Raw genomic sequence first — 12,487 nt, forward strand, 5'->3', positions numbered from 1 at the left:
TCCCACAGCCAACCTTCCGCTGCCCCAATTGGCCCTGATTGTCAGCCAGGCTGAGGGACCCCACCCATGCACGAATTTGTGCACTGGGACTCTAGTCCTATATAATAGAAGAGAAATATGCAAATTAACCATCCCTCTGCTACGCTCAAGCCATGCCCACCAGCCAATCAGGAGCAATTATGCAAATTAACTCAACTAAGATGGCGGCGGCCAGGGAGTGGAGCGAGCAGGAGGCTTGGGTTGCCCCCAGCGATGGAGGAAGCCAAGTTTCCCACCTGCCCTGGCCGGCCCTCAGCTCTGCTCAAGGCTACAAAGTTTCAATTATAGAAGATAAATAAATCCCAGAAAAAAAGAAGAAAAAAGAAAAGAAAGGCTGGGAGCTTGGATCGCTGGGGGGTGTGGCACCCTGAAAACAGCCATCAGCCCCTCACCTAGGCTGGCCAGGCACCCCAGCGGGACTCCTCCACCCTGAAGGGGCTGTGGGCAGCCTAAAAACGGCCCTCAGCCCCTCACCCAGGCTGGCCACACCCCCAAGGGGTGAGGGTCCCCGCTGGGGGGGGTTTGGCCAGCCTGAAAACAGCCCTCAGCCCCTCACCCAGTCTGGCCAGGCACCCCAGCGGGACCCCCCACCCTGATCTGGGACACCCTTCAGGGCAAACCAGCTGGCCCCCACCCATGCACCAGGCCTCTATCCTATATAATAAAAGGATAATATGCAAATTGCCCCTAACAGCAGAAACACTGGGAATGACTGGTCACTATGACACACACTGACCACCAGGGGGCAGACACTCAATGCAGGAGCTACCCCTTGGTGGTCAGTGTGCTCCCACAGGGTGAGCTCTGCTCAGCCACAAGCCAGGCTGACGGCTGCTAGCACAGCGGTGGAGGTGGGAGAGGCTCTATGACACACACTGACCACACACACTGCAGTGCTAAGGATGTCTGACTGCAGCTTAGGCCTGCTCCCCGCTGGCAAGTGGACATCCCCTGAGGGCTCCGGGCTGCCAGAGGGATGTCTGACTGCCAGCTTAGGCCCGATCCCCTGGGGAGCGGGCCTAAGCCAGCAGGTGGACATCCCCTGAGGGGTCCCAGACTTCGAGAGGGCACAGGCCAGGCTGAGGGATCCCCCCACCGAGTGCACAAATTTTTGTGCACTGGACCTCTAGTGTTAATAATAAAATCCCTACTTATTTTTAGGTTTCCATTACATGAATGTGTCCTATGTTAAGAGATCTCTGTTATAAAACATAACATCATGGTGCTGTAATGATCAAAAGCTAAAGCATTTCCTGGAATAGCTGTTCTGCTAGTGTGCCAAATGCTGTTTGCCTTGGTGTATGTAGTCATAGAAAACACCTGGGATACAGAATCAGACCTGGACTTGGATTCTCGTTCCATCATTTATTAGCTAAGTGACCTTGGACAGTTACTTGACCTCATCAGTAGGAAGAGTATCTAAATATCCATTCATTCACTATTTAAACATTTATTAAGTGTTAGCTACATGTAAGTCATTGTGCCATACATTGTGGCTTTCATTCAATCCTCAGTGTGCATTGGAATCACCTGGAAAACTCTTAAAGCTACTAGTTCCTTAAAATAAGATAGCATATAGAATTAGATGATTGTATAAGGAAATAATTTATCAATGTAAATATATATATGAATATATGAAAATATTATTTGACCTAGACTAGTCCTAGACTAATGGGTCTCAATCTTCAGTGTATGAAAGGAATCGTCAGGAGGGCCTGTGAAACCATAGCTTGCTGAGCCCACCACCAGAATTTCTGATTCAATGTATTTGAATCAGATTTTTATTTCTGAGATTTGTATTTCTAACAGGTTCTCAGGTGACACTGACATTGTTGATCCAGGATCACACTTTGAGAACCCCTGACCTGGACTGTAAACTCCTGAGGACAAGAACAATCTGCTCATTTACTAAATAAAGCATGCTCATGACCAATTCAGCTTCCAGCACAGACTACAAGTGTAATTTTTTCAATGTATGAACCACTCTGTGCCTCAGAATAACTAACATTTACCGTCAACAATATGAGAGAAGAACTTTTGTGCACTACTGCGTTCCCAGAACCAAGAACATGGCTTGGCACACAGCAGTGCTCAAAGACAACTATTAAATGAATAAATATCGAAAGGGTTAAACGAGGTCATGTATATTTTAAAAAATTGTACCAATATTAGCTACAATTAGTGTTACTCTTTAGAGGTAATAATTACTCTAGAAACTGTAGCTCTTCCATATGCTGGGGGCATTCTGAGAGCAGAGACCATCTCCCTTTCACATAGCTCTGCATCTAAACCAAGGAGCTGAATAAAAGTGGGTAACTTTCACTGGTGCTCACTATGGTGCCAGGCAATCTACAGGACTATAAGAAGGGCACAAGCTCTTAGAAGGGCATTTAATATCCTCTCCACTTTACAGATGAAAGGAACTGAGGCAGAGATTAAGTTGCCCAAGATAGCGAATTGCAGAGCCAGAACTCGAACACGTTAAGTCCAGCAAAGGTCATGGGTGAGAACAACATGGAACGCGGAAATCAATGGGGTCAAAGGTCAGCAGGAAGTGGCGACGGGACTCTCGGTCAGAGATCACTAACATGTCATAGGCAATTGAGGGTTGTTACTGAAGATAGTTTGACCTAGTCTTCCCAATCGCTTCTTAGCTGGTGAGACCATAAAGCGACCGGGACATCTGGGTGGATTAAAAAAAAAAAAGCGCAAATGTATAAGAATCTGCGGAGCCTCCCAAGAGGCGGCTCTGCTGGGAAGACAAAGTGACGCATGCGCGGCATCCGGGTTCCTGGGCGCGTGCCCACTGTAGACGTGGCAGAAGGAGGGGACGGGCCCTGGAGCGTGTGGGCGGAACTTCCGGGGCCGACAAGACAGCCCCCTCGGAACCGGAAGTGGAGCCTGGGAGCCTTGACGTTAGGAACGAAGTCGAGCCTGGATCTGGAGCCGGGTGAGGAGTGGCATCGGGAGGTTGGTGGGTAGGAAAGAAGCGGAGAGGCCGGGGTGCCGCCGGCCAGATCGGGGTTCAGGCTGAAAGGGAAGGGAGGAGCCCAGCGGCGGGGCCGGGTGAGAGACCCTCACCTCGCGCATCCGCAATCCAGGATCAGTCTTAGACCCGACCCTCCCTTCTCTCCTCCCGGCCCCGATTCCGGCTCCCGCTTCCTGCCCCGAGCCTATCGAAGGGCGCAGGACGCTCGATCTCCATGCTTAGTGGATCAGCCCTCTCTCGTCGCGGCCCGAGAAGCTGCCCTGGCTTCCCGGGCGTGATCCCGGCGCCCCCAGCCTCCGCAGCCCGACTGCTTTCCGAGTTCTAGGAAGCTGGTCCCGCCCCCTGGGTTGTCACCCTGCGACTGTCCACCCAGAATGGCGTGGAAACTTGAGCCTGCTCCAAAGTCTTGGGTGTGTTTGAGGGAATTATTTCCTGGAGAAGAAGCTCCTGTCTTCCCACCCCAGCCCCACACCGACTTTAGGAAGGTGAGGGGAGGGGAATATCTGTCAAGCTTAGTGTTGTGACCCGTGTACGGCTTAGGATTTGGAAGAACAGCGCCTGAGATGGTTCTGAGTTTAAAGCCAGGAGCATCTCCGCTTTTCCGGAGTCAGGATGACCCTTCCTAGCAAAGGGAAGAGGCCCCTGTTTCGCTGCGGCAGCTGTGAGCTCTCCTGCTCCGGGGTCCGGTCTGTCGGTAGGATAGTGGGAGTGATGAGGCCGCTCAGAGTAGATGTGGTCGGATAGTCCTGTTCTTGGAAGGACCCGGCAAAGGGCCTCTGATTCATTCCTCTGTTGCTGGGCAAGATTGTAAGAATTTGGTGGTGGCCTAGAATCATGACAAGCATATGAAACGAGCAGAAACAGGAGAGTTGGAGTGCATTGGGATTTGGCTACTCATAGTCCCTCTGCTTGGTGGATAAGGTGAATGATCTTTTTTTTTTTTCCCATAAAATTTTACTTTGCTGCTGATTCTTGAACTGTTTCCTTAGAAGTTTTTTGTGCCTGGCCTGCACTCAGTGCTAACCTGCTGGAGTTTTCAGGTGGCCTTTACAGTTAGTTATTCTATTGCTTCAGTTCTAAGGTACATACACTCTTTTGAGGGGAAGATTGGAGATGGAGTAGCATTTAGATTATTGTAGTTTAGTCAAAGAATGTCATTTCTCTAATCAGTCGCTCTGAAATTTGCCTTTTGAGGGGGAGGGAATTTTCCTGATCTGCTAGACATGTAGCCTGAGTGATTAAAAATGACTAGCACACTGGACTGTATCCAGTGTTTGTTGAATGAATGGATGCGAGAGTGAATGAATGGAAAGTGGGAACACTGTTTCATTTACCTGTAATATCACAGTAGTTCATCAGTGGCAGGACTCCTTGTGTGTCTAGACACTAGAAATCATACCACTGGGGAGTGGGGGCTGCAGCTCCATTCCAGGGGACCTCTCTGCAGTTGAAACTTACACCCTCTTGGCAGTGACAAAGCATGGGATTCAGAGTAACAAAATCCTTACTTTGGGGAGTAATCTGGCTACTGGTTGGGGCAGAAAATTACAAAGATCCTGTGGAGTGTGGGAATGATTAGGCTGATCACTGCCTGATAAGGTCAGTCCTTTTTTTCTGTCTACTTCCCACCCTGTATAGTTGCTCTCTTTTTAGAGAGTTGATTACGACTAATTTCTCTCTTCTCTCTTATCTAATAGGTGAGACGAAGTTGGGGATGCTCTCATAATGAATGTCAACCAGTCAGCTCCACCTGTGCCGCCGTATGGGCAGCCCCAGCCTGTCTACCCAGGGCATCATCAATCCAGCTATGGTGGGCAACCAGGATCCACAGCCCCTCCCAACCCATATGGAGTCTACAATGGGCCAGTACCCGGCTACCAGCAAACACCTCCTCCAGGTATGTTTCCGAGGTTGGGTTGTCTTGCCCTGCCAAAATGGTCTAGAGCAGGGGTGGGCAAACTTTTTGACTCGAGGGCCACAATGGGTTCTTAAACTGGACCGGAGGGCTGGAACAAAAACATGGATGGAGTGTTTGTGTGAACTAATATAAATTCAAAGTAAACATTATTACATAAAAGGGTACGGTCTTTTTTTTTTTTTAGTTTTATTCATTTCAAACGGGCCAGATCTGGCCCGCGGGCCGTAGTTTGCCCACGGCTGGTCTAGAGAGTTGGGGTGACGGATTGAGGAACATGAATCTGGCTCTTGGCCACTGAGAGCCCCTCCTGGGGAGTCTGCCCTTCCTTGTTGTTACAGAACGTAACCGTGTTTCTGCCTTCAGACATCTAAGGGAGCACATCTTCCATGTTCAGTGGCAGTTCATTTCCTATGGGTGTCACCTGTGCAGCCTCACCTGGCTACATTGTTTGCAGATGGAAGGAAGGGTTGTGGTTACAGCTCCTTCAGAGCCTATGACCAGGGTTGACTATTTCCTGTTGACCTAAAGTCTTCCTGGAATTACTTGTTCCATATACCATGCTATGCTAAATGCTTTATGCTTTGCTTAATAAATAAATAAATAAATATATATATATTTTTAATTCTCATCCAAGGACATGCTTAGAGAGAGAGGAGAGAGAGCAAGGGACAGGAAGGGAAGGAGGGAAGGAAGGAGGGAGGGAGGGAAGGAGAGAGAGAGATAGAGAGAGAGATAGAAAGATAGATTGATTGGTTGCCTTCTGTACTGGCCTCAATCGGGGATAGAGCCCACAACCCAGGTTATGTGCCCCGATCGGGAATTGAACTGGCAACCTTTTGATGCACAAGCTGATGCTCAACCAACTGAGCCACTCCGGCCTGGCATTCCTCATGTGTATTGATAATGCCTCTCATTGGACGGACTGCCCTATCAGTTAATGACTTTGGGACATGGGGAGCTAGTTTGTGGATGAAAAGTGTGGTGTTTGTGTGCCTGAGCTTTGGTGTCTCTCATATCTTTCTACTGATAGTCCTTTTCCTTTGCTTGAGTTTCCTCTGATTTTCAGAGGCTCAGTAATATCAGGACAATAAGAGAAGACTTTATCCGATGCTACCTTAAAATCAGTGCTTGGCTTTTACTTTTTTTTTTTTTAAAGAAGAGTAGCTAATACTCTACAGATTATCCTTAAGGACTCGTTGAGCAGTATATCTTTGGTTAGACTAGTTGAGGACTTAGGGTATGTCAATGCTTTATGCTTTTTAAGAAAGTAAATCCCATGAAGGAGGCATAGGTGAGATGTGGGGAAAGAAGTATTATCATTTAAATTATAACTTTGAAAAAAAAATCATGAAATGATGAGATTAGGTCTCAGGTTTCTGGAAGAGGTTTACTCTGGGTTGGAACTTTGGCTGGACAGAGTCCACCTCAGTCTGTCAAGTCCTGGCTTATCAAGGTGGAGTTTGGCATTGCCTCAAGAGGAAGCTTTATTATTGAGAGGAGAACATATCTGGTTCTATGATGGCTAGTGAGCAGGTTCAGATGAATCATGTTCCTGTAGGCAGGTTCTTTAGTGTCTAATCTCTGCTGAGGGCAGAGTAAAAGAAAAACAAATGTTTGAACAGGGGTCAGCATCATTTTCAAAATGATGTGCCAGCTAACTAATTGCTTTCTCCCTGCCTTTCAGGTGGGAAGGATGGTTGGGGACAGTATGCAGGAAGGATGATTGGGGCTAGTAGAAGGAGCTTTGATGGCAGCTCTGATGAGCAGAAAGGATGGAGTCCAGCTTTTGTGAAGACATAGGTGACACCACTAATGGGAGGGCAAGCCAACTGTCCTGACTGAACTATTGAGTGGAAACAAAGGCTCCAACCTATGGGAACACTTTTCTGAGCCATGTGCTATTGGGAGAGTGAACACTTAGAAGAGGATGAAGAGAATATGGTTGGGATAAGTAGAATATATGAAAGGAGGTTGGCAGAATATTTTCCCCAAGAGGTGCCTTTCCTTACAACTTAGCTCAGTGTATTACTTGGTCATTTTCTGTGCCACCTTTCTCATATATGTTCCAAGTTTCTAGTTTCTGAAGTGTGATCTTTTTCCTTAAAATAATTAACCTTTATTCTAGGGTGAGAACTTTAGGCTGTCCTGGATTGATTGTGTGAGAGTAAGAATATGGTGATCATAGGAAGGCCCTACGTTCCTGTAGCTCTGGCTACAGCTTCACTTGTAATGTATGGGTCTAGGAGAGTGGAGGCTTTCTGATTGGGCACCAGTGTTCAGAATCTGCTGTAGTTAGATTTGCATATCGATGGTGTCCTTTTAATTACAAAGCTGTGGTATTGGGCCAGTGAAGGTCTGTGCTTATTGATCCTTGCTTTGCATTCCTTGCTCAGGATAGAGGAGAAATTATTTCCCAATCACTTAGTTTCTGTCCTTTACCCTCAGGTGTGTCAAGAGCCCCACCTTCTTCAGGGGTGCCTCCAGCCTCGACAGCACAGGTCCCTTGTGGCCAGGGAGCATATGGCCAGTTTGGCCAAGGAGATGTACAGAATGGGCCTAGCTCCACTGTTCAAATGCAGAGGTATGTACTCAGGTCGACCTAAATTGGTCTGATGATGAAACTGGAAGGCTTAGGAATGTCTGAGGGCCCATTTCCTTTTCTTTGTCTTTTATTTATTTATTTGTATGGTTGTTTATTTACTTTTTCATCTTCTTTCCTCTGTGAATTTAACATAATATTTTTTATTTTTAAATTGAATTTATTGGGGTGACATTGGTTAATAAAATTATATAGATTTCAGGTGTACAATTCTGTAATGCATCATCTGTATATTGTATTGTGTGTTTTACCTCAGGCGAAGTCTCCTTCCATCACCATTTATCCCCCTTATACTCTCTTCTACTTATCACCACTCCCCTGTTCCTCTTGTAGTCACCATACTGTTGTCTGTGTTTATGAGGTTTGAGGTTTGTTTTTGTTTTATTTTTCGTATAATCCCTCTCTTTGCCTTTCTTTTAGATAGCTTTTTCTCTTTCTGTCACCTTTTTGTATTTTGTTTTTCTTTTTCCAGGTTACAGGTGCTGCTGCTGTCCACTCTGTGGATTATTGACCTATTCTTTTACACATTCTTTCTCTTTCTTTGAACCTGAGTTTTTTTTCCTGATTAGGCATATATCTTCAATAATTATTTAGATCCTACTGAGCCTACCCTAAGGGAGGAACAGGAAGAAGGGACCTCAGGATTATTTGTCTCCTCTGACTTTCCTCTTTCCTCTAGATCAGGTACTTAGTAGGACTTATTGGCTAAGTTCAGGTGTGAACAGTTATGAAAGAAATGATACTCAAAGCAAAACCATATATGTAATTCTTTGAAAGCTTTCATTATTCATTAAGGGCAATGTGTTATTATAATCATTAAAAAAAAAGGAAATCAGCCCTAACCGGCTTGGCTCAGTGGATAGAGCGTCAGCCTGTGGACTGAAAGGTCCCAGGTTTGATTCCGGTCAAGGGCATGTACGTTGGTTGCGGGCATATCCCCAGTGGGGGTGTGCAGGAGGCAGCTGATTGATGTTTCTCTCTCATCGATGTTTCTAACTCTCTATCCCTATCCCTTCCTCTCTGTAAAAATCAATAAAATATATTAAAAAAAAAAAAGGAAATCACATGAGTGATGAAAACTTTGGTGGTGCATGATCTGTTTAACTGTGGGTAGAGTGTGTAGTAATGGAAGAGTCACTTTCTGACATTTTTATTGAGTGTCCAGAATGTACATTTTTCACATTGAATGCAAGCCTGGAGAAAGATCCTGAGAAGTTCTCCCAACCCTGTGTGTTGGAATATTCTGGAAGCAATATAGGGAATTCATTCATTCATCCACTCAAAAAATGTTTTATACCATTATGTGTCAGACATTATTCTAGAAGTTGGAGATAAAGCAGTAAACAGAACAGAACAAGTCTCTGCCCTCATGGAGCTTACAATCTAGTGGAATACACAGGATAACAAGTAGACAAATATAAATAAGAAATAAAACAGAGTGAGGATATAGAGAATGACTGGTGAGGAGGTAGGACGCTGTTTTAAATACATTGGTCAAGGAAAAGCCTCCCTGAAGTGATTGAAACCTTGGTGAAATGATGAGGAGAGCGCTCCAAAGGTCTGGGAGAATGTGGGAAGAGCAAGAAGGCCAGCGTGGTTAGCAGTGAAGGTCTCAGTGGAGAGTGGAGGAGATAAAGTAGGAACATAGGAAGGGACCGTATTATACTCTGCTTTGTAAGACATAGGAAGAAGTTTAAATGTGATTTTAGTTGCTGTGAGAAGCCATTGGAGAGTTTTAAGCTGGGAGTAATGTTCCCATTTGTTTATTTATGCAATGGATATTTTCATTGTAATATAAAACACATACGACAAACATTCAAGACAAATATATGGCTTAATAAATTATAAAGTGAACCCCCTTGTAACTACAACCCAGATCAAGAAATAGAACTCTGCCACGTACCCCAAAAGCCCATTTCATGTGCCCAATTAAATCATAGCTCTCCCTCCCCCGATAAGTAACAATTATCCTAACTTTTATGGTAACCATTTTTTTGTGTTTTTAAAAATAGTTTACACTTAAAGGTACATTCCTTAGATACCACAGTTTAGTTTTGCCTATTAAAAACAAAAACAAGCCCTGGCCAGTGTCTCTAAGTGATTAGAGCGTAGCCTGGGCACCGAAGAGTTGTGGGTTTGATTCCTTTGGAAGGCAACCAGTTGATATGTCTCTCACACTGATGTTCCTCTCTCTCACTCTCACTCTCCCTCTCATTCTCCATCTCTTCCTCCCTCCCTCTCTCCCTTCCACTCTCATATTCTCTCATATATATATATATATATATATATATATATATATATATATTTATATATTTATATATATGTCCTCAGATGAGGATTAACAAAAATGAAGTACAGACAAACAAACAAAAACAACAACTTAATGTGTCTTTTAAGTATATAGGTTCCCTCTCTATCTCTCTTACTGTTTGTTTTTTTTTTAATATATTTTATTGATTTTTTACAGAGAGGAAGGGAGAGAGATAGAGAGTTAGAAACATCGATGAGAGAGAAACATCGATCAGCTGCCTCCTGCACATCTCCTACTGGGGATGTGCGCGCAACCCAGGTACATGCCCTTGACCAGAATCGAACCTGGGACCTTTCAGTCCACAGGCCAACGCTCTATCCACTGAGCCAAACCGGTTTCGGCTATTATCATTATTGAAGTGGAAAATGTCCCACCTTCGACCAATTTTGACATGATCCTAATAATCTTGCAATATGATAAGATGTTCCAAGCTTATCTTATACATTTTATGCTTCAGACCAGGAATTAGCCATTTTCCCAAGAAATCCTTTATTTAGAGTATATAAAATTTCTGTTATAATATAAATTATTGTTATTATTGTTGTTAATCCTCATCCAAGGATATTTTTTCCATTGATTTTTATTTTTTAAGTATTTTTATTGATTTCAGAAAGGAAGGGTGAGTGAGATATAGAAACATCAATGATGAGAGAGAATCACTGATTGGCTGCCTCCTGCATGCCCCCCACTAGGGATTGAGCCTGCAACCCAGGCCTGTGCCCTTGACCAGAATCAAACCCAGGACCCTTCGGACCACAGGCCGACTCTCTATCCCCTGAGCCAAACCGGCTAGGGCTCCATTGATTTTTAAAGAGAATGGAAGGGTGGTGGTGGGTGCGGGGGGGTGGGGGGTGGGGAGAGAAACATCTATGTGAGAGAGGCACATTGATTGGTTGCCTCCCACACGCACCTCGATAGGGGCAGGGAATGAACCTGCAACCCAGGTATGTGCCTTTGACTGAAACTGATCGTGTGACCCTTTGGTGCTTGGGCTGATGCTCTACCACTGAGACACACCGGCCAGGGCAGAAATTATATACTTTTACTGATTTCAAAGAGGAAGGGAGAGGGAGAGAGATTGAAACATCAAAGATGAGAGAGAATCATCGATCGGCCGCCTCCCGCATGTCCCCTACTGGGGATGGAGCCCATATTGGGCATGTGCCCTTGTCTGGGAATCGAACCCAGGACCCTTCAGCCTGCAGGCTGATGCTCTATCCACTGAACCAAACCAGCCAGGGCAGAAATGATATTTTTTATTGTAATCTGGGTACTAGAAATGTTCATTGCTACCTGATTGGTCATTTTCTAGGCCTTTTCAGTGGACATAGCTAAGAAATACATATCTACACATATTAAAGGTAAAATAGCTCATTATTTTAAATTTGTACTTCCAGTTCAAACTGAATACTACAGAGCCTTTACTTGACCTCTTTATTATATCTATATCCCTTTTCTTCCACACCAGGAATCTTGGTTCTTATGGCCGTGGGAAGATGGAATTAGAATATTAGAATATGCCCCAATTTCTCTTTTGTTTTATTCCTTATTATACACAACAGTCTCAGTACAACAATACTAACACTATCACAAATGTGATTACTAAAAATATTATTTTTTTAAAATTGCATATGCTTTTCCCATTCTCAAAAAATTTTTTTTTTATCATTATGATATTTATTCAACTGCTATAATAATGTTCAAAATAACAATCAAGGTAGACATTTATGTCTGTAATAACACAGTCCATATGAATGCAAACCAGGTCTGGTATAGTCATCCCATGACAGTCAAGGACCTTGGCTCCTTCCATCTTGTTGTTTCACTTCCTCAGTGCATGGCTTCCATCCCATAGTCCGAAATGTCTTCCAAGCTCTAGCAATTACTTCTACCTTCCAGATAGCAGGAGGGAGAGAGAGGAGGAAGGGCATTCTCCCTTAGAGGTTGAACATGACATCCTCTCTCTCTTCCATTGACCAGTTATCTGAACTGTAAGAGACAGTCTTTATTCTACACAGTGATGACCCCAGCTGATGATGGGATGTTCTATTCCTCAGGAGTTAGTGTTAGTGAACAAATAGCATCTCTCATCACAGTCATACAATCAATATCCTATTTCTTTTTTAAAAAGAGGTCACTTTGCTGGATTCAAGAGTAGAAGTAGAGAATCCTGTTAGGATGTTGTAGTAATTCAGGTAATAGCTGATCTTTTGGTTTGGTTTAGGATGGTAGTGATAGAGTTATGAGAAATAGTCGAATTTGGGATACATTTTGAAGGTAGAGTCAGTAGGATGTGAGTTAATAGAGAAAGAGGAATTCTGGATGTCTCTTGTTGGCTTAAGAAACTGGGTACTATTTACTGAGGTGAGAAATATTTGAGAAGGAGCAGATTTTTTTTTGTTGGAGGGAAAGGAAGGATTTTGTTATGTACATTATAGATTTAAGAAAGGTACTAGCTCAGAGACTTCCAATGAAGGTGGCAGAGTAGATTTTTTATTTATGCCTTCTTTTTTTTAAAATATATTTTTATTGATTTCAGAGAGGAAGGAAGAGGGAGAGAGAGATAGAAACATCCATGATGAGAGAGAATCATGGATCGGTGCCTCCTACAAGTCCCCCACTGGGGATCGA

At 44.2% G+C, this 12,487-nt stretch overlaps 1 protein-coding gene across 3 annotated transcripts in view; it reads left to right on the forward strand.

Moving 5' to 3' along the window:
* Positions 1-2,920: 2,920 nt before the first annotated feature.
* The window catches only part of SEC24C (SEC24 homolog C, COPII coat complex component), a 29,654-nt gene continuing 20,087 nt past the window's right edge, over positions 2,921-12,487 (forward strand). For all 3 annotated transcript variants that reach the window (XM_070432999.1, XM_070433000.1, XM_070433001.1), the window contains exons 1-3: positions 2,921-2,989; positions 4,726-4,925; positions 7,392-7,527. In XM_070432999.1, the coding sequence (XP_070289100.1) occupies positions 4,754-4,925; positions 7,392-7,527 (308 nt within the window). In that variant the 5' untranslated portion in view covers positions 2,921-2,989; positions 4,726-4,753. The remainder of the gene's footprint in view (positions 2,990-4,725; positions 4,926-7,391; positions 7,528-12,487) is intronic.

The sequence above is a fragment of the Myotis yumanensis genome, unplaced genomic scaffold (genome assembly GCF_028538775.1).
Source record: "Myotis yumanensis isolate MYYU_CA2020_CCGP unplaced genomic scaffold, mMyoYum1.0.hap1 SCAF_13, whole genome shotgun sequence".
NCBI lineage: Eukaryota > Metazoa > Chordata > Mammalia > Chiroptera > Vespertilionidae > Myotis > Myotis yumanensis.